At 40.8% G+C, this 19,336-nt stretch overlaps 1 protein-coding gene across 4 annotated transcripts in view; it reads right to left on the bottom strand.

Annotated features, from left to right (window-relative positions):
- The window catches only part of LOC143027817 (tyrosine-protein kinase BAZ1B-like), a 71,180-nt gene that overhangs the window by 33,624 nt on the left and 18,220 nt on the right, over nt 1-19,336 (bottom strand). For all 4 annotated transcript variants that reach the window (XM_076189411.1, XM_076189409.1, XM_076189413.1 and 1 more), the window contains exons 9-20: nt 19,113-19,241; nt 18,717-18,932; nt 16,906-17,052; nt 15,357-15,473; nt 14,086-14,269; nt 12,225-12,357; nt 11,184-11,406; nt 9,348-9,521; nt 6,462-6,586; nt 5,953-6,072; nt 4,648-4,855; nt 3,356-3,473 (exon numbers count right to left, since the gene is read on the bottom strand). In XM_076189411.1, the coding sequence (XP_076045526.1) occupies nt 3,356-3,473; nt 4,648-4,855; nt 5,953-6,072; nt 6,462-6,586; nt 9,348-9,521; nt 11,184-11,406; nt 12,225-12,357; nt 14,086-14,269; nt 15,357-15,473; nt 16,906-17,052; nt 18,717-18,932; nt 19,113-19,241 (1,894 nt within the window). The remainder of the gene's footprint in view (nt 1-3,355; nt 3,474-4,647; nt 4,856-5,952; nt 6,073-6,461; nt 6,587-9,347; nt 9,522-11,183; nt 11,407-12,224; nt 12,358-14,085; nt 14,270-15,356; nt 15,474-16,905; nt 17,053-18,716; nt 18,933-19,112; nt 19,242-19,336) is intronic.

The following is a 19,336-nucleotide window of genomic DNA, read 5'->3' as shown; positions in this document are numbered from 1 at the left end:
TAACAATCCAAAGGAACAAAATGGAATATAAAGTATGTTGATTTTGACATCTATGAAATAACACACACACACACATAACATGGATATTCCAAAAGGACTCTTCCATGAGAGGTGGCCAGCCAAGACACATAAAACCTATTTATATTATACAAGATCAGCAACTAGTGGTACCACCCAACCAGGTCTTACAATCAAAGCATGAAACAAATATCAACAATCAACCCTCATACACTACAATTGAGAGAGAGAGAATATACATACATATATTTATATATATATACACACACACATACATATACCAAAGGCTTTTTCCCCTATACATTAATATATGTGTGGAAGTGGTACAGATGAGAGTAAAAGGGAAGAGATAGTATGCTTGTGGGAAGATGGATGTATTGGCATCACATGAAACCAAGTTGAAAGGGATGGGCTAGTTTGTGTTTGGGAGTGTAGTTGGAAGGGTGTCAGGAGTGAAGAGAGGATAAGGGAGAGAAGGGGTGGCTACACTAGTAAGTGAAGAAAAAGGTAAACTGTGGTGGAGTGGAAAGAAGTTTCTTCAAAGTTAATCATTAGTTTGTCTACATTTGGAATATGCGGTTTCTGTATGGTCACCGAATCTCATTAAAGATATTGACAGATTGGAAAAAGTACAAAAGCGAACCACAAAATCTATTTCAAATATCACAAATAAATCATACAATATAGACACGGTAAAGGAAACATGGACTGGAGGTGAAGCTTTATTCCTGACGTTTCGTCTAACGACTTTCTCAAAGGAATGAGCATACTAGAAACATACAGAGATTATAAACCCGCCTTATGGCTCAAGGGGGTCAGAAAATCTATAGAAGCTGCGTACATCACCACTCGTCCGAATATCAACAATAAGGCTGGGAGCTTCACCTGGGCCAAATCTTCAGCGAATATAGCGCTTCGTGATTGGCTGTCTCAGCGGGCCAATCAGGACGCAGCGCTATACGCTCGTACACCCCCTTGAGCCATAAGGCGGGTTTATAATCTCTGTATGTTTCTAGTATGCTCATTCCTTTGAGAAAGTCGTTAGACGAAACGTCAGGAATAAAGCTTCACCTCCAGTCCATGTTTCCTTTACCGTGTCTATACAACTTGTTCACATGGATTTTCATTTTTAAATCATACAATAATTGACTAAACATATGAATCTGTTTTCCCTAAAAAATTATAGACTCAGAGGTGAATTGATACAGGTCTTTAAGATTCTAAAGGGAATTGACAATATCAAGTGTCAAAATTTTCACACTGAATGAGAATCCAACAAGAAACAATGGTCTCAAACTGTCAAGAAATAGATTCATTTGGAAGTGGGTAGGAACAACTTCCCCAACCATGTAGTTAATGATTGGAAGAAACTTCCTGTAGAGGCAGTGCAATGTAGTTCACTTTGAAGCTTTAAGATTCGTTTAGATAAACACCTAAGTATGATGCTGTACTGACTGCCATTTATTCTATATTATTTGTTTGTTATTGTTTATTATTTTCTTGATTTTTATTTATCATTAGTTATCGGCCAATTTACTATTGTTTACTATTTGTTTGTTACTTAACTATACTTATGCATTTATCTTATTTATTATATATATATATATATTTTTTTTTCATTTATAATTATTACATTTTTCTCTGAATCCGACCTAGTCATGGACCAAAAGGTTGGTTTTTATAAGTGTATATGGGCCTGGTAGTGAGAAGAGTGTAGAAGACAGGGAGGCTTTTTGGATAGATTTAACCCCTTCCATACGGTGCCGCACACGTAGGCGTCATGAGGAGCAAGTGGATTCGCGACGCTGCCATATCGGCGTCTTGATTATATTTATTGTAGTCGCCCCTGTGTTTTTACATTCTCCCAAATGCACCCTGAATCCCATTCTCTGTGGTTTTCAAAATTCGCGGGTGAAAGAGAGAACGATCGATATAAGCGGTGACTATATTTTATGATGCGAGTATTATTACGACACGTCATATGGCTGGCATTGGCTGCTGCCCGCGAGATTTAAGTCCCGTACCGAAGTGGTTAAATGAGTGCATAGAAGGTTTAGTGAGAAATATCAATGTAGCGGTATTGGGAGATCTCAATGCTAGGGCAGGAGATGAGCCAATAGACAGAGTGGTAGGGAAGTGTGAAGTTCAAGGACTTAATCATACTAGAGATGATTGAGATGTGTCTAGAGTTCATGATGGCAAATACAGTATTTAGGAAGAAAGTCAAGCATAAGTACACATGGAAGAGGGTGGTAGATAGAGCATTAATGCACAATATGGTGGTAACCAGAAAAATAGCAGGAAGAGTTAAGGATGTATATGTTCTCAGGGGATAGAGTGGGGAAATATCTGATCACTTTTTAGTGCAAGGCAAATTGGGAGTGAAGGACAAGTGTAGAAAAAGGTAACAGACGGAATGTAGAGAGGTGCTTAAAGTACTTACATACATCCTCTTACACTCCAAACTTACCCCCACCCACGAAACATATTAATCCTACAGAAAAATCTCTCTCATGATAAACAAAAATTAACTAGCACAACTGTGTTTAGGTCACCATCCAGCACTTAACAGCTCCAAATACAATCATCCTACATTGCCACACTGTAGCCTAACCCAGAAAAAAAAATTATGATCCAATCCAGTTCCCTAGCAACTGTGGATCTTCTGTTTTACTCTCCAGCCTAATTTCCTAATTTTTTCTTTCTTCATTTGTAATGGTTCCTCACTCCATCAGTTAGTTCCTCTACTTTCTCATCCAATCCCTCTTACATGACTACACAAATCCTGATCCACCTCTTACATTACCACTTTCATTATTTTCACCTCTCCCATTTCTTGCATTTCCATTCATCTCGCCTCTCACACATATTTCATATTCCCAAACCTACATTTCTTTCTCCTTGCTACTTTCGTCCTGTCTGCATAAAACAAGTGTCTATATACTAAAAGCTTTTTCCCCCCTTACAAGGGAGGTAGCCAAGACGAGGCACATGGATATTCCACCCACTTCACTCCCACCACACCCTCCTATATCAGCTCCTCCTGGATGATGGGTCAACCTTGCATCTGCCAATCTGATATACAACTCCTCTCCCTCTAAACACTGTCACAAGCAGTGTCTTACAATTAGATACACAACCACAAAATACTTCTTAACATCCTATGTTATACTTTCAATTATAGTTGTGCATTACTTTTCATAAATTATCTATTAATTTACTTATACATTATTTTGTAATCTATCTACTACTGATAGGCTAACTCCCTTGTATATGTACTGATAGCTAAGTTTATACATACTATAGGTTTACTCCATAAAAATCAAATAGTACATACCTGGATTTTCTGTTTTTGAAGAATTTTTCTGTGGCCTCATAAATCCTTTCAAGAATTTAGTCTGCATATGTTTTTGTGCTTCTAGCAAACATTCACTCAAAGTCTGTATAGATGTGGCCTGTATGGGTATGAATATTATCTTAACAACATTTTTCCTTTGATTAATCTGAACATATCTAGCACTACTTTAAACACTTTAGTCTACAAAATTGGGTAAGGGTATAACTGATGCTGTAGAAGTTTTCAAAATTAATGACCAATTTTTTTTTCTTTTCCCTATCTACAGCCTTTGTAAATCAAAAAAACATATATCGATGAAAAGCAAAAGAAAAAATAAACCTTACATAATCAAAGCGAGATCAGTTAATGGGAATAGAGCAGACACCTCCATAACCAAAGGATAGCATTTCTGAAATGTACGCTTGGGGGAAGCTTAGACCATCTGCTTGAATGCAAAAGCCCCTGCCAGTGATAATCATGTCAGGTTTCTGCCTACTCTGTGCTAATTTCCTCTGTAAGAGTATGAAAGCACATACTTGGCATGGCTACTAAAAGCAGTTTGAACATATTTAATACGAAACTTAAAATAATATATCTAGGATGACTTCCTAACATTGCAGTTGTCTGACAAAGACCACCAGCCATCAGCAAGTTCAACAATGCTCTGCTATAAAAAATTCCATTTCACAGCAACATGTCATTAATCCATATCCATAAAGTGCAGCCAATGGCATTTGCACCAATTACCACAGTAGCTAATTTCATGACTATAGCCAAAATTAGAATCATATATTTCTTAAAATAAACTTATTTATTTCATGTCACTTTTCGTCACTTCCTGACAAAGAAGAATTGGATAAACTGCAATTCTTGATAGAATACTCCAAACTTTAATTATATGTCAACCAACAACTGAATGCTGACAATAGTAAATGGTACAATAGTGACAGGACAGCTATCCTTAGAAATTTACTCCAATGTGTGAAGGGAAATTCCAAACATAATAGGAAATACTAATCTTCTGCACTTCCACATTAATTGAACTCCTAATATGGCTAGGCTTTTATCCATTTTTTCATCAGTGCTAAAGGTAAATACCCAATACCAATACAAGATACAATTAATAATTTCAATGAAATTAACAAAGGTTATCAGTTCAGCACACATATATACAATAGTTACAATCACTCTTACTGGGGTACAGGTCAAATTAAAGTACACACTAAACTCCTTCCTTCTTGTCTCAGCAGGTTAATATTCATATTTCTTGATAATGAAACATTTTAACACACCTCTTTAGTTCTTTCTTCCCACTCATCAAAGTCTGGAACAGCACCCATCCAGCCCTCAATGAGTTCTCGCTCAATTTGAATGATGTCATCACGTAAGGATTCCAATAGTGCCAAAGACCAGTTAACTTCTTCCTTTTCCTTTTCCTTTTCTTTTTCTTCTTCTTCTTCTTTCTTTGTATCATCTTGGTCACAAGGTGGTGTGGGTGAGCTGGAAAGAAATGTAAGAGGACAATTACAAAATCTGGAATTTCCAGGGATGCTCTACTACACACAACGAAAAACTCCTCCTCCTCCTAGTGTAGGCCTTATGGTCTCTTGCAGTCTCCTTCATTCTATGTTTTTTGCTCCTATACCCACTCTAGCAACCTGTTCATTCTGCCCATATCCAAACCATCTCCGCACTCCATATCTACCAGCTTTCCACCACATATTCCATAATCCCTGAAATACTCTACCCATCTTTATCTTACTATGTATACTTCCATTAACCACTTCCATACGGTGACGCCTCCGGGGCACATCGCACGGCTGGCAGCATGAGCTGCCCGACGTGCGATGTTGCATCATAATCCCATGATAAAAAATAAAGTCAGTGCTCAATCGTTCGTTCCCTTTCACCCGTGTATTTTGATAACCATAGAAAATATGATGAAGCCAGTTTAGAGAGAATGGAGGTTACATAGGTACGACTGCAATAAATATAATCAAGATGCCGACGTCGGCATCATCAAGTACCCACTTGCTCCTCATGCTGCCTATGTAGGCGTCACCGTATGGAAGTGGTTAACCATCTCCAATCCCTGACCCCCACCCTTGCAGTTACCTCTCGCACCACCCCATCCATGTATAAATTGAATAGCCAGGGCAACATAACGCATCTCTGACAAAGTCCCACCTTTACCTCAAACCACTTACTCTCTCCATTTCTAATCCTAACACAAGTTCTACTTCTCTCATAAAAACTCTTGACTGCTCTTAACAGCTTTCCTCCTATCCCATATATCTGCAAAACCTCCCACAGTTCCTTCCTATCAACCCTGCCATAAGCCTTTTCCAGATCCATAAAAGTCCAAAAAACTGAAGTTGTCTGAGTTATGTTTGAAGGACAGTGTAAATTTTACATTATGACAGGTTGTTTTGGAAATGGTTGTATATATTGAGCATACAGCGTCTATTACAAAATCAATCCTATGGTGAAATTATTTTAGTGCTGAGTAGTGTCCTGAGTATAGGCAGGCTTGCAGGACATTTTGTCAAAATTTGTACAAGGCTAAAAAATACACAGGTCTTCGATAAGCTACTTACCAAGCAGTGATACTATCTTGCAGTCTCTTCATTTGGTAATTAAGAATAGATTTTAGGTGCGAGTCCCTGATGCCCTTGTCATCCAGTGCAGCTAGAAGAGCATCAACTTCTTCCATTGTACTAGAAGATTAAAAAATATATATAATTCAAAATCAAGTATATAAAGGGATATAAATCTCCGCTATAACTCACATCACTCCTGACTTGGTAAACAAAACATGATCTTAAGCAATGGCTATTCTGTGAAAGAGGATGATATAATGGCAAGTAGATTAAAATTCTTTTATTTCAACTTGAAATAATTTTTCTTCAAAGACTGTAATTTATGATGAAATTAAGTAATTACCACAATTTTTCTACACACAAGGTTGAGGTTAAAACTGGGAACATGGAGGGAGGGAGGAATGCAGGCATGCGTGTGTGCGCACATAAACACACACACACACAGAGAGAGAGAGAGAGAGAGAGAGAGAGAGAGAGAGAGAGAGATGAGAGATTTTTAACCATACCTGTATTGATACCACATATTCTCTTGATCTATAGGTGGATAAGTTTCATCTTCATTTAATACAAGAGCTGATATGATTTTCTGCCTTCCTCTTACACCTGGCTGCTTCCTCACCTCATAGTTTACCTGAAACAAGATAAGTTCTCATTACAAGATTACATACATTCACCTATCTATACACCAAATTACTTTTTTCTCATTATAATGGTGTAAGGGGGGGAAAAAGCCTTTGGTATATGTATGTATGTATAATGGAGGTATCCAGCTTTCAGACCTGTACACAAATATACATTCTATCTATTTACATACCAACAGCTTCTTCCCCCTCATAAGGGAGGGAGCCAAGTCAAAACCATGGACCTCCTTCCACCCATTCCACTCCCCTCCACCACACTTTCCTCTTTCTCGTCTTAGCTCCTCATGGATGATGGGTCATCCCTGTATCCCATCCATTGCCCCAGGTCAGTGAGTGGAATACAAGGATGACCCATCACCAAAATATACATATATGAACCAAAAGGCCCTTTCCCCATTATAATTGCAGGTGGCCAAGTTGAAAGTATAAATGTCCCCTTCACCTACTCCACACCCCTTCTTGGTTCTTTGTGGATGAAATGAATTCTTGTCCCTCGTCCATTCATGCTGGAAGCAATGAAGTATGAAACGGCACCTCCACAGCAGGATCTGATGACCAAAATTGGTATACCTTCACTGTTTCATGACATGGTGACCCTCCCCTTCCTCTACTCAATATGTTACTGAACTGACAAGAAGGAATCCCTTTGAGCCATCTCAAATTTTCATTTATTCACATTCTCCACATACACTTCTCCCTTGTCCTCTCCCTTCTCTGCTTGACAGACATTCCCCTTGTACCCAAGCCCCCCCCTTTACCTCATCCCATTCTCAGGCTTGCCATTCCTGCTCACATCCAACCTTCCACCATCAATACTCCTTGTACATCTCATTACTTTATATTCGTCAACATTCATTTTCCTAGGACTGCTCAGCCAGACAATCTAGGGAATATATATATATACACATATATATAAATAAATAAATACATACATACATATACCAAGGCTTTTTCCCCCTGCCAAGGGAGGTAGCCAAAAAGGGAAAGGCATAAAAACACTCCCACCCATTTCATCCCTAAATACACTCCACACAACTCCCACCCTCCCTCTCATCTGAGCACCTCCTGGATGACGGGTCATCCCTGCACCCTGCCCACCGCCCTGGGTCAGAAGCAGTGTCGCAAGACACAGTACATCCACAGCAAGGCCGCTTCATTTAATCGGCGACCCCCCCTCTCCGTCCCCCTTTGCATATAAGGCGAGGACGGGGAGAAATCCCTTCGGGCTGCGTCAAAATTTACTCACACATACTACCCCACCCCCCGCCCATTCCTCCTCATGCAGTCACATCATCCATATACAACCATTCTCCACTCACCTCTGTCTTCCGTCCTCTCCCTTCCTTCCTCAACAGACATTCCCCTCTTCCCCAAAGCCCCCTTCACCCCATCCATCCACCTCATCCTAGGACGTCCCCTCATGTTCACTCCCTCCACATCTGCCTTCCATACCTCTTTTACTAGTCTTTCTTCACTCATTCTTTCCATGTGTCCAAACCATCCTAATATTCTTTCATCAACCCTATCTCCCAAATCCTTTTTCACCCCTGTTCTCCTCCTCACCTCCTCATTTCTCACTCTATCCAGCCTAGTAACCCCCACCATACTTCTCAGACACCTCATCTCAAACACATTCAAACTCCTTCTCTCTTCTTCTCTTATGTTCCACGTTTCTGCCCCATACAGTGCTGTTGGCACAATCACTCCTTCATACAGTCTCCTCTTCGCATCCATTCCCAAATGTCTATTCCTCATTACACTCTTTAAACCACCAAGGCATTTACTCACTTCTCTCAATCTACATTCTACCTCCACCTTTACTCCACCTTTTCCTGCTACATTTGCACCCAAGTATCTAAAACTATCCACTTCCTCCAGTCGCTCTCCCTTAATGTTCACTTCCAGTCTACTGCCACTTTCACCCCTTGTACATCTCATCACCTTACTTTTACCCACATTTATCTTCAGCTTTCTTCTATCACATACTCTCCCAAACTCTGCCACCAGCTTCCTCAATCCCTCCTCTGACCCTGCCACAAGCGCAGTGTCGTCCGCAAACAACAACTGGCTCACCTCCCACTTTTCTCCATTTTCTTTAACCATCTCCAATCCCTGACTCACTACCCTAGCATTCACCTCTCGCGACATAACGCATCCTTGACGAAGTCCCACCTTTACTTCAAACCACTCACTCTCTTCATTTCTAATCCTAACACATGCTCTACTACTCTCATAAAAACTCTTGACAGCTCCCAAAAGCTTTCCTCCTATCCCATAAATCTGCATAACCTCCCACATAATAATAATAATAATATGAGAAGCACTTTGGAGGTGTAGTAGCAGACAGTGCCTCATCTTTTGGACCCTTCATGTATTTTACCATGTTCCTTGCTGGTACCTTACCCTTGAAGGTTGTCAGTGGATGACCATTATTAGTATACTACAGAGTAATCACTTGGCTCCCCAGCCTCATGATGTATTCTTCCTGAAAATCTGGCTGGTACTGTACAGCCTGGGTCAACAGATTGATTGACTGTCTCCTCTCCTCTCCTCTCCCCATAACTTACCACTTGTTTAATTTCCTTCCAAAAATTCTTAAGTCAAACCACCTTCCCCATTTCACATCCATTATCCTCTTGGCTGCCTTCATTTAAGTGTTTTGCTTCCCCATTCTTTACTCCTTTTATATACTTCCTAATTTCTTCTTTCCAAGATGACAACAATAACAAAAAATAGGAAGAAAAAAATTACCTTCTTTGGTGACTTTCCAAGCTTCTTTTTCACTGCAGCAAGAGGTTTCTCATCATCCGAATCATCTTGTTTAGTCTTATGTAGCAGTGCTGAGTCCCCATTCACTTGTTCAGATGATATAGTTATCCCTGGCTGAGACTTAATCTCTGACTGCAATCCTTGAGATTCCTCCATCTGAAAAATCAACAAGTTCTAATTAATTCAATTCAGAGCCCTTTTACAATGGTTACTGCAATGCAAAACCATGTGAATATTTGTAAGTTCAAATTTTAGCAAAAGTAAATGAATTCTCAATCAAAGTCTATCAAGGACCGCTTACCCCTTATAAGGGGTCTGGGCATATGGAGACACACACACATATATACATATATATATGGCATGCACACAAGTTTTCCCCTTTCATAATGTGTGTATTGTGGCTACCCCCCATGTAAGGGGGTAAAAGCCTTTGGTATATGTATATATGGAAAGTAGACCACTTGGAGAAAGAAAAGAAAGAAAAAAAAAAAAAAAAAAAAAAAAAAAAAAAAAAAGAGCAGAGCACTTTCGTATATTACTGCTTTGTTAGTTTCTTTCTTCCAAGTGGTCTACTTTGCATAAGTGAACACACGTACCCGTGTTCTTATTAGCATCGTATGTATGTATTGTGACAAATCACCAAATCATCACACATCTGGCAGCTAAATATGTGAACAAATATTCAACTTGAATTGAAGAGGTTAAAAGAGATGGGCTAGAGGAAGTGGATTGCTTTAGGTATTGGGGTTATACGGCACGATAGTGAGGAGTGGATGTGGAGATAAATTGTAGATTAAGAGAAGGAAGTAAGTGCCTTGGGAGACTAAAAAGTATACTGGGAAATAGCATTTGGTAATGGATGCAAAGAAGGTGCAATTGTGCTGATGACACTGTATAGGGCAGAAATGTGGAATTTCAGAGTAGCTGAGAGGAAAAGTTGAAGTGTGTTAGAGATGGGTTGGATAAGAGTGAGAAATAAGGAGGAGAGTAGGGGTGGTAAAGGAGATACAGATGGGGCTGATGGAAGAATACTGGGATGGTTTGGAAACATGGACACAATGAGTATAGAAAGATTAGTAAGAGGTTTAGAAGCCAGAGATGGGGGGGGGGGGGGGAGTGAACTTCAGGGGATGACAAAGGATGAGATGGATGGATGGGGTGAAAGGGGCACTGAGCAGGGAAGGGAGAAGGCAGGAGATATGAGTGAGTGGAGAATGGCTGCGTCTAGATGACACCGTGATCCAAAGAAGGGAGTGGGCAGGAAGTGGTTATGGATGAATGATATTTTGACATAACCCAAAAGGACTTCTCCCCTTCCTCTCTTTTTCTGCCCGAGGATTTTTTTTTTTCCAATTAAGTGAAGTGGCCTTGCTGTGTACATGCTGTCTTGCTTTCGACCCAGGGCGGTGGGCAGTGATAAAATGGTGCTCCGTTATCCATGAGGAACAAAGATGAGAGGGAGGAAAGGGTAGGAATGAAATAGGTGGCTACCTCCTTTGTAAGGGGGAAAAAGCCCTTCATATAGATAGATGGAAGCTCGCTGGCTGAGCGGGTTAGGGCGTCGTGACTTTCGGCGAAGGTCGAGGGGATGGCGGTTCGAATCCTGCCACCAGCAAAGTTGAACCAAGGGCATGGTTCATTAAATTCCACGCTACAAATCCCTCTGTGAGGGGTACCGTCCTAGCCTTCCGATTGGGGGGAGTGTGTGACGTTAAACCATATCATATAGATAGATAGGGAATACAATGGAAATGGAGAACTGGTTGGAGGAAGAAGAGGAGGAGGAGGTGGAGGAGAAATAAATATTCAAAAACTCACCTCTAAATAAAATTGGTACCGAGAGCTGGGGTCCACCCATCCCTTTTCTACATAAAGTCCTGGTGTGGTACTGTGGAAGAGCCAGTATCGGTTGTGGTTACGATCCGTGCCCAAAGGTTGTTGCCGAACAAGGAAGTCCCTCTGTGTTAGGATTTCTTCACATCGCTTGACAACAGTTTCTCTTTCTAATTCCTTCTTCATCTTTTCTGCTTCTTCTTTCCGCCTGTAGGGATAAAAGAGAACTTTGAATAATTCATAATTTTTCAAGAACAATAGTAGTCTGTTTAATTTGATAGTTTTAACTAATTTGTTGTGGCTAACATATGAGAAGTCTCGGACAATTTCATAAGGTTAGGGAGCGCCCTCCCATTCCTTAAGATCTAAAATGGGCCATACTGCTGTAACTACATATATACATACACATACCAAAGGCTTTTCTCCCCTTACATGGTGGGTAGCCAAAAAGAAAAAGGCATAGAAATCACTCCCACCCGTTTCATTTCCCATATATCCCACTCCCCTCCACCCTCCTTCCTATCTTGGCACCTCCTGGATGACGGGTCATCCCTGCATCTTGTCCACTGCCCTGGGTCAGAAGCAGTGTCACAAGATAGCACATCCACAGCAAGGCCGCTTCATTAAATCGGCGACCTCCCCTCTCCATCCCCTCATGCAGAAAAGAAGATGGGGAGAAATCCCTTCGGGCAGCAGCAAATTTTTTTCACACATACTACCTCACCCCCCATCCCCCCACCCATTCCACCTCATGCATCACATCATCATCCATATACAACCATTCTCCATTCACCTGTCTTCTGTCCTCTCCCATCCTTCCTCAACAGACATTCCCCTCTTCCCCAAAGCCCCCTTCACCCCATCCATCCATCTCATTCTAGGATGCCCCCTCATGTTCACTCCTTCCACATCTGCCTTCCATACCTCTTTTACTAGTCTTTCTTCACTCATTCTTTTCATACTTCCCCTCTAACTTCCTTATAAGGGGGAGAAAAATACTTACTTGGTACATAGACTTCCTCTTACCTTGCTCGTTCTTCTTGTTCCTTTGCCTCTCTTTCTTTCCTAGACTCTTCAATTGTGAATCGTTTCCTTTTCACTACAGATATCAAATCTTTTTCTGGTTCCTTTTTGCTGTAGAAACTATCTATAGTGTTCACTGGAAAGAAATTATACATAGACTTTGATACAGACAAGGAATAGGCCAAACTTCATTTACATTCCATCAAGCTGCTGTTGATCTAGGCTTTACAAGGCAATATCATGACATACATACAATAAGACGAAACTTTAATATGAGAGAAATTTGCAACATCTTAAGTCTGCGAGTCTGAGTCATACAAACTAGAGTGGATTACCTTCATATAAACTGCAGGTACATACATATACCATGGCTTTTTCCCCCCTTACAAGGGAGGTAGCCAAAAAGGAAAAGGCATAAAATCATTCCCACCCATTCCATCCCTGAATACACTCCACACCCCTACACGCTCATATCCATCCAAAACCCATTTATCATCCCTCCCATCTTAGGACATAATAGATGATGGGTTATATTATTCCCTTGCTACACCACTAAGCTCAAAGACAATGCAGTGAGATACAAAACTTCTACAGCATGGCCTTCAGCTTCGTTATATGGAAAGCCAACCTTCCCACCTGTTATCCACTCTATCGAGTCTGCACAGCAGACAAAAGCATCTAGTCTGGCTAAAAAATTTCTTCATCCATTTACATAAGTACATCAAAAGCTTATAAGGCTTTTTCTCCTTTATAATGGTGTTAGGAAAAAAGGTATAAAATTAATTTCATCCCTAACACACTCCATTCTCATCCCCCCCCACCCTCTCCCTCTTATCTTGGCACCTCCTGGATGATGGGTCATCCCAGCATCTTGCCCACTGTCACAAGACACAGCATATCCACAGCAAGGCTGCTTCATTAAATCTTCAATTCCTCCTCTCCATCCCCTTGTGCAGAAATGGAGATGGAGAATTCCCTTTGGGCTTTGGGAAAGAGAGGAATGTCTGTTGAGGAAGGACAGGAGAGGGCAGACAACAGTGGTGAATGGAGAATGGTTGTATATGGATGATGCTGTGATACAAGAGGTGGAATGGGTGGGGGATGGGGGGTGAGGGAGTGTGACAAATAATTTGACGCAACCCAAAGGGTTTTCTCCCCGTCTTCTTTTCTGCATGAGGGGACGGAGAGGGGGGGTCGCCGATTTAATGAAGCAGCCTTGCTGTGGATGTGCTGTGTCTTGTGTCACTGCTTCTGACCCAGGGGAGTGGGTGGAATGCAGGGATGACCCATCATCCAGGAAGTGCCAAGAAAAGAAGGAGAGAAGAGAGTGGAGGGGAGTGGAGTGTGATAGGGATGGAATGGATGGGAGAGGTTTTTATGCCTTTGTTTTTTGGCTACCTCCCTTATAAGGGGGTAAAAAAGCCTTTGATATATGTATAATTTTAATTGCTGGAACACCATCCACAATTATCATAGGGCTTGTTTCTTATGTAACCATCCCCTATCGCCATCTACAAAGGTTTCATCCTTTAATCCCCACCCTCCCCCACTAATCTACACCCAAAGTGACATCACACATTACAGCTTCACTCCTATCACTCTAAACATCTTCATACATACATATACCAAGGCTTTTTCCCCCCTACCAGGGAGGTAGCCAAAAAGGAAAAGGCATAAAATCATTTCCACCCATTCCATCCCCGAAAACACTCCACATCTTCATAAGCCCTTAAATATAACTCCCTTCCTTAGAGTATTAGCATGAAAGATCCTATGCAACATGCATTTCACTCCAAGAAGACCAAAGACCTTAAAAATTGAGTTTTAAGTGTATCAAGTATAAGGGATATCTGAAGGACCTTACTTTTCTTTTTCGGACTATATCCTTTAGGTCTTCCACATTTCTTGCGCGGAGAGTTCATTTTCTCGACCTTTTTCTTCAATCTCTCCTCTTTCCTTTTCTGCTTTTCTTCCAGATCTAGCTTCTTGTACTTTGATCTTTGTTTGCATAATTTGGATGCCTGCTCTTCAACATCCTCCAAGAAATCCTAAAAATAAATGGAAATATATATACAAACACAAACTTGTTGGTGGCATCCTTCTGTCTCGGGAGACAATGGAGGTCGTTTTTTTTTGTTTTTTTGTCAGTTCATGGTTGAGTTACAACGCCTGCTGTGGCTGTATAGTCCAATTTTGGAGCGGCAGGCTCTATTGCAGTTGTCACAGATCCACACAAACACACAAAAATAACAATATAAATACATAAAAAAGAAATAAATAATGCACGTGCCTTCCCCATCGCTCTTATCAAGGATGGTAATACCAAAACAACTATCCTACACCCACCGTAATCACATTTACTGTCCTCCCTTTCTCAGTACAGTCAGTCCTCCTTATACGGTAATTCTTTATCCGGTAAATTCACAGTTACGGTATTTGGCAATTACTACCCTCGATTCTATTTATGTTAAGAAAAATTCACAGATATGGTATCCGCTAGATATTTTGGAGAAGAAAGAGCAAGGAGAAGGTACGTCTGCCATATCCTATTATTACATGTTATAATAGGGCTCGGTATACGGTAATTTCAATTTGCGGTAAGGTTTTCAGGAACACACATGTACCGTATAACGAGGACTTACTGTACCTTTTGGCTAAATGGTCAGCCTTCTTCCCTGCCAAACTGCTCAGGTAAAAGAAACCCGACTTTTACAACAAGTTCGACTACCAAGAGTTGGTATACCCAAACTGTTTTATTATATGAAGATATCCCCCACCCCTGTCCCTCAGCCACTTTGTAATTGTTTGGAGCAGACAAAAACACCCTTTAAGGCCTCATCATTTCTTAATCTATTTTCAACTACTATCCTTTCAATTCTACCTTTACCAATCCATCCTCACCATTCTTGGTCCAAAATTATGTACATTACCCATCTGACCTAGTTATGGACCAAAAGGTCTCCTGTCAGCATGATCTTTTGTAATCCTTTGTAAAAGGTTCAATACTACTCATAAACTCTAGGCTGACTTTAAGGCCTATTACTTCTTGCATTACTCATTTAACTTCGGCCTTACCTAGACCCCATGCATTTGTGATGATATGCTGTACATAAAAGACATTCATAGACAATTTACCTGCAATGAGTGGCAACACATAACACGATGACAAAGGGCTTTCAAAATTGTAATTAGTTCTTCTGGTTCCAAATCGTAGAGTTCTGTAGTTTCCATCTTCATCAAAAGTTTTTCATCCTATTGGGCAAGAAAATTAAAAGTCATGAGATTAAAAATCCAGAAAAACAAAAGTAATTGTCCCTTTTTGTAATATCCCAAGGAAATATAAAACTATAATTAATTTATGAATGCTCACCACGCACTAAAAACATTTCTTTGCTACCTTCTAGTGAGCCGGCAAAAGTTGCCAAACTTCAAGATGCACTCGCATGTTGTCAGATGACATTCCTAGTTTTCTATACGTATAAATGATATGAAGTCAGAGACAGCTTGAAAGGAGCTTTCAAAGTTGAGAATGGTATATACTGTTGAGTGCAATTGTGGAAAGAAATTGGAAAACGGCATATGCAGTAGTAGACGCTTAACAGGTTAAATTCCATGTCTGCCCCCATACAGTGGTGTTGGAACTATTACCTCTTCATATACTCTCCTCTTTATGTCCATTCCTAAATGCCTATTTCTCATTACACTTTTTAGTCCTCAAAGGCACATACTTGCTTATCTCAACCTACAATTTATCTCCACCTCCATTCCTCCCTTTCCAGGCACGTGCCCAAGTATCTAAGCTATCCACTTCCTCCAGCTTCTCTCCTTTATAACTTACTTCCAAATTGCTGTCATTCTTTCCCCTTGTACATCTGTTCACCTTACTTTCATTTACATTAACCTTCAACTTTCTCCTATTGCATACCTTCCCAAAATCTGTCACTACCCTTAATCCCCCCTCTGACCCTGCTACAAACATCATCAACAAACAACAACTGGCTCACCTCACACTTTTCTCCATTTTCTTTAACCATTTTCAATCCCCTACCCATTACTCACATTTACCTCCTGCACCACCTCATTCATGTACACATTGAACAGCCATGGTGACATGACACATTCCTGATGCAGTTTCACCTTTACACCAAACCTTGCTCCCTCCATCTCTAATTCTAACACAGGCTCTACTATTTCCATAAATACTCTTGACTACTCTAACAGCTTTTGCCTGATCTCATACATCAGCAAATTCTCCCACAGTGCCATCCTGTCCACCCTGTCATAAGCCTCTTCCAAATTCATAGACTCAAAATCCATCCTTACATTTTGCTAAAGCTTTCTCACGTCTTACAAAAATCTGATCCAGGCAATGACTACCTTTCCTAAACACACACTGTTCCTCACCAATTACTCCCTCTGTTCCTCTCTTTACCCTTCTTGATTAAAACACTCCCATAAGCCTTCACTACTTTCAACAAATTGATATATATTTTTCACATATGGAGAGCTAATAACACTTCTCTATTCCTCCTACTACCCAATAAAATACAATCAGATTTCCACAAATACAACCCAAACAAGACTCCAACATTTCTTCCATAAGAGATCTATGGGAAGGCCCTAGGGTCATTCTTGCTTTGGTAGGGCACAGCAAAATACAAATCAACAAATATCATATCCTTACCATTTCTCTCCTCTCTGGCTCTTCTTCCCCAGGAATATTTTCCTCATTCTGATAGTCTGATGGGTCTTTGTAACTCAGACACTGACGGGCAACTTCAGGTGCAGTCTGATAATGCACAGGAACTGTACGTAATTGAACACCAAAGTCCTGAAATAAAGAGGCACCTCAAAATATAAAACCATGTTTATTACAGACACAGAATTATAACTTATGATGATGTTGTGACTGCATGAGGAGAAATGGGCGGGGGGGTGGGGTAGTATGTGTGAGTAATTTTTGACGCAGCCCGAAGGGATTTCTCCCCGTCCTCTCCTTATATGCAAAGGGGGACGGAGAGGGGGGGTCGCCGATTAAATGAAGCGGCCTTGCTGTGGATGTACTGTGTCTTGCGACACTGCTTCTGACCCAGGGCGGTGGGCAGGGTGCAGGGATGACCCGTCATCCAGGAGGTGCTCAGATGAGAGGAAGGGTGGGAGGGGTGTGGAATGTATTTAGGGATGAAATGGGTGGGAGTGTTTTTATGCCTTTCCCTTTTTGGCTACCTCCCTTGGAAGGGGGAAAAAGCCTTGGTATATGTATGTACACACACATACACACCTTAACACTATCCTTTATATGCATCTTCTAGCATGCGCGTGAGCAATTTCAGCCAAGGGATAAAATGTACATATGCATGCTATCCCATCCCACATCCATTTGTTCCTATTTTACAAATCTTGGTTCCTTGTGGATGAAGGGCTATTCATGCCCAACAGTTGACACTACAACATCATTTACATGGCAACCCTCCCTCCCTCATCACAAGTAAATAAGAGTAGATGAGAAGAAATCCCTTCAGGCTGCATCAATATATCATCCATTCACAATTTCCCATCCATCTATCTCTTGCCCTCCTTCCTTCCCAAGGCCCTCTTTAGCCTATCCATCCATCTCATTCTTGGTCTTTCCCTCAAATCCACTACATCCACCTCTGCCTTCCACACTGCTAGGATTTCTTCACTTGTTCTTTCCATATGACCAAACTATCCCATTATTTTCTTGATCAACCCTATCCGCCAATTCCCTTTCCATCCCCACTCTGCCTCATTTTCTCATTTCTCATCCCATCCACCCTCGTAAACACCACCATAATTCTCAACCAATTTTAAATATCTTTTCTTCCTTTCACAAATTATACATACATTTACACATACTATACCAAAGGCTTTTTCCCCCTTACAAGGGAGGTAGTCAAAAATACAAAGGCATAAGATCACTCCCACCCATTCCATCCCTAATACACTCCACTCCCCTCCGCCCTTTACCCTCCCCCTTCTCTCAGCACCTCCTGGATGATGGGTCATCCCTGCATCTTGTCCACTGCCCTGGGTAAGAAGCAGCGCCATAAGACACAGCACATCCACAGCAAGGCTGCTTCACTAAATTGGTGACCCCCCTCTCTGTCCCCACAAAGTATAAATTATAATATGTAATATTCAATGCTTCAGCTTCATAATCCTAACTGGACCAAAAGACACTGCAAGAATATATTTTTCTTCCAAGGATCAATTATCCCTCACACAATGAATACGAGAGGGTACTCAACACCTTGGGTGATGGCTTTCATACGAGGACCATAACATTTCATCCCCACTGTACCTACAGGTACTCAAAAAGCCATAAAAGATGCTTAAAACCAGACATCACCATATCTGTCTACAATAATTATCATTAGATAACAAGTTCCATGACCAGTGGTCTTACAAACCATACAATTCCTGCATGTACACCCCCAAAAGATTATCACTTTCATCAAGTCGAAGTGCACCTACCTTATAGTCATTAGCAATGTCATCTTGAACTATAACATTGAGTAGCAAACACATCATCTCTGTGATGACCTTGAATCCTTTGGGACCTGATGCAAGAGCTTCCAGCAGTTGAGCTGTCGAAAACTGAACCTTCTCTTCTCTAAGAAGCAGAGTCTTGTAACACTGGACAAACTCTGTCACCATGGCAACATCTCCAAACAGCGAGTTAGGTATCGACTGTGGACAAAAGACATACATAGTATTAATCAAGCTTTATTGGAAGTGATAAGATTGTCAAAATTAACCCCTATTCCATGAAGAATCTTCTCCAACTTCTGCAAGATTTTCAGGTACCCTTCATTGGTTCCTACTAATAAATAAACACTTAATTGAATAAAAGATGGGTTAAAAACTAACCTCCGGTGTGGGCACGAGCTTAGGTGGTGGAAGAGGTTTCAGATCAGGAATATTCGTATCTTCCCTTTTCATGTTCTTCATAGATTTCATGACACGCTCTTGACGTCGCTTTTCTGCCATTTCCTTGGCCTGAAACAAAATAACAATAAAGTTATCAGTATACATAAAATGTGTGGCACTCTGTGTGTGTATGATACTAGTCATAAGTGACTACATCATAAAAA

The sequence above is a fragment of the Oratosquilla oratoria genome, chromosome 8, assembly GCF_046742065.1.
Source record: "Oratosquilla oratoria isolate Oo_2021 chromosome 8, ASM4674206v1, whole genome shotgun sequence".
NCBI lineage: Eukaryota > Metazoa > Arthropoda > Malacostraca > Stomatopoda > Squillidae > Oratosquilla > Oratosquilla oratoria.
Note: the sequence above shows the minus strand (reverse complement) of the source record. Positions and strands in the feature narration are given on the sequence as shown.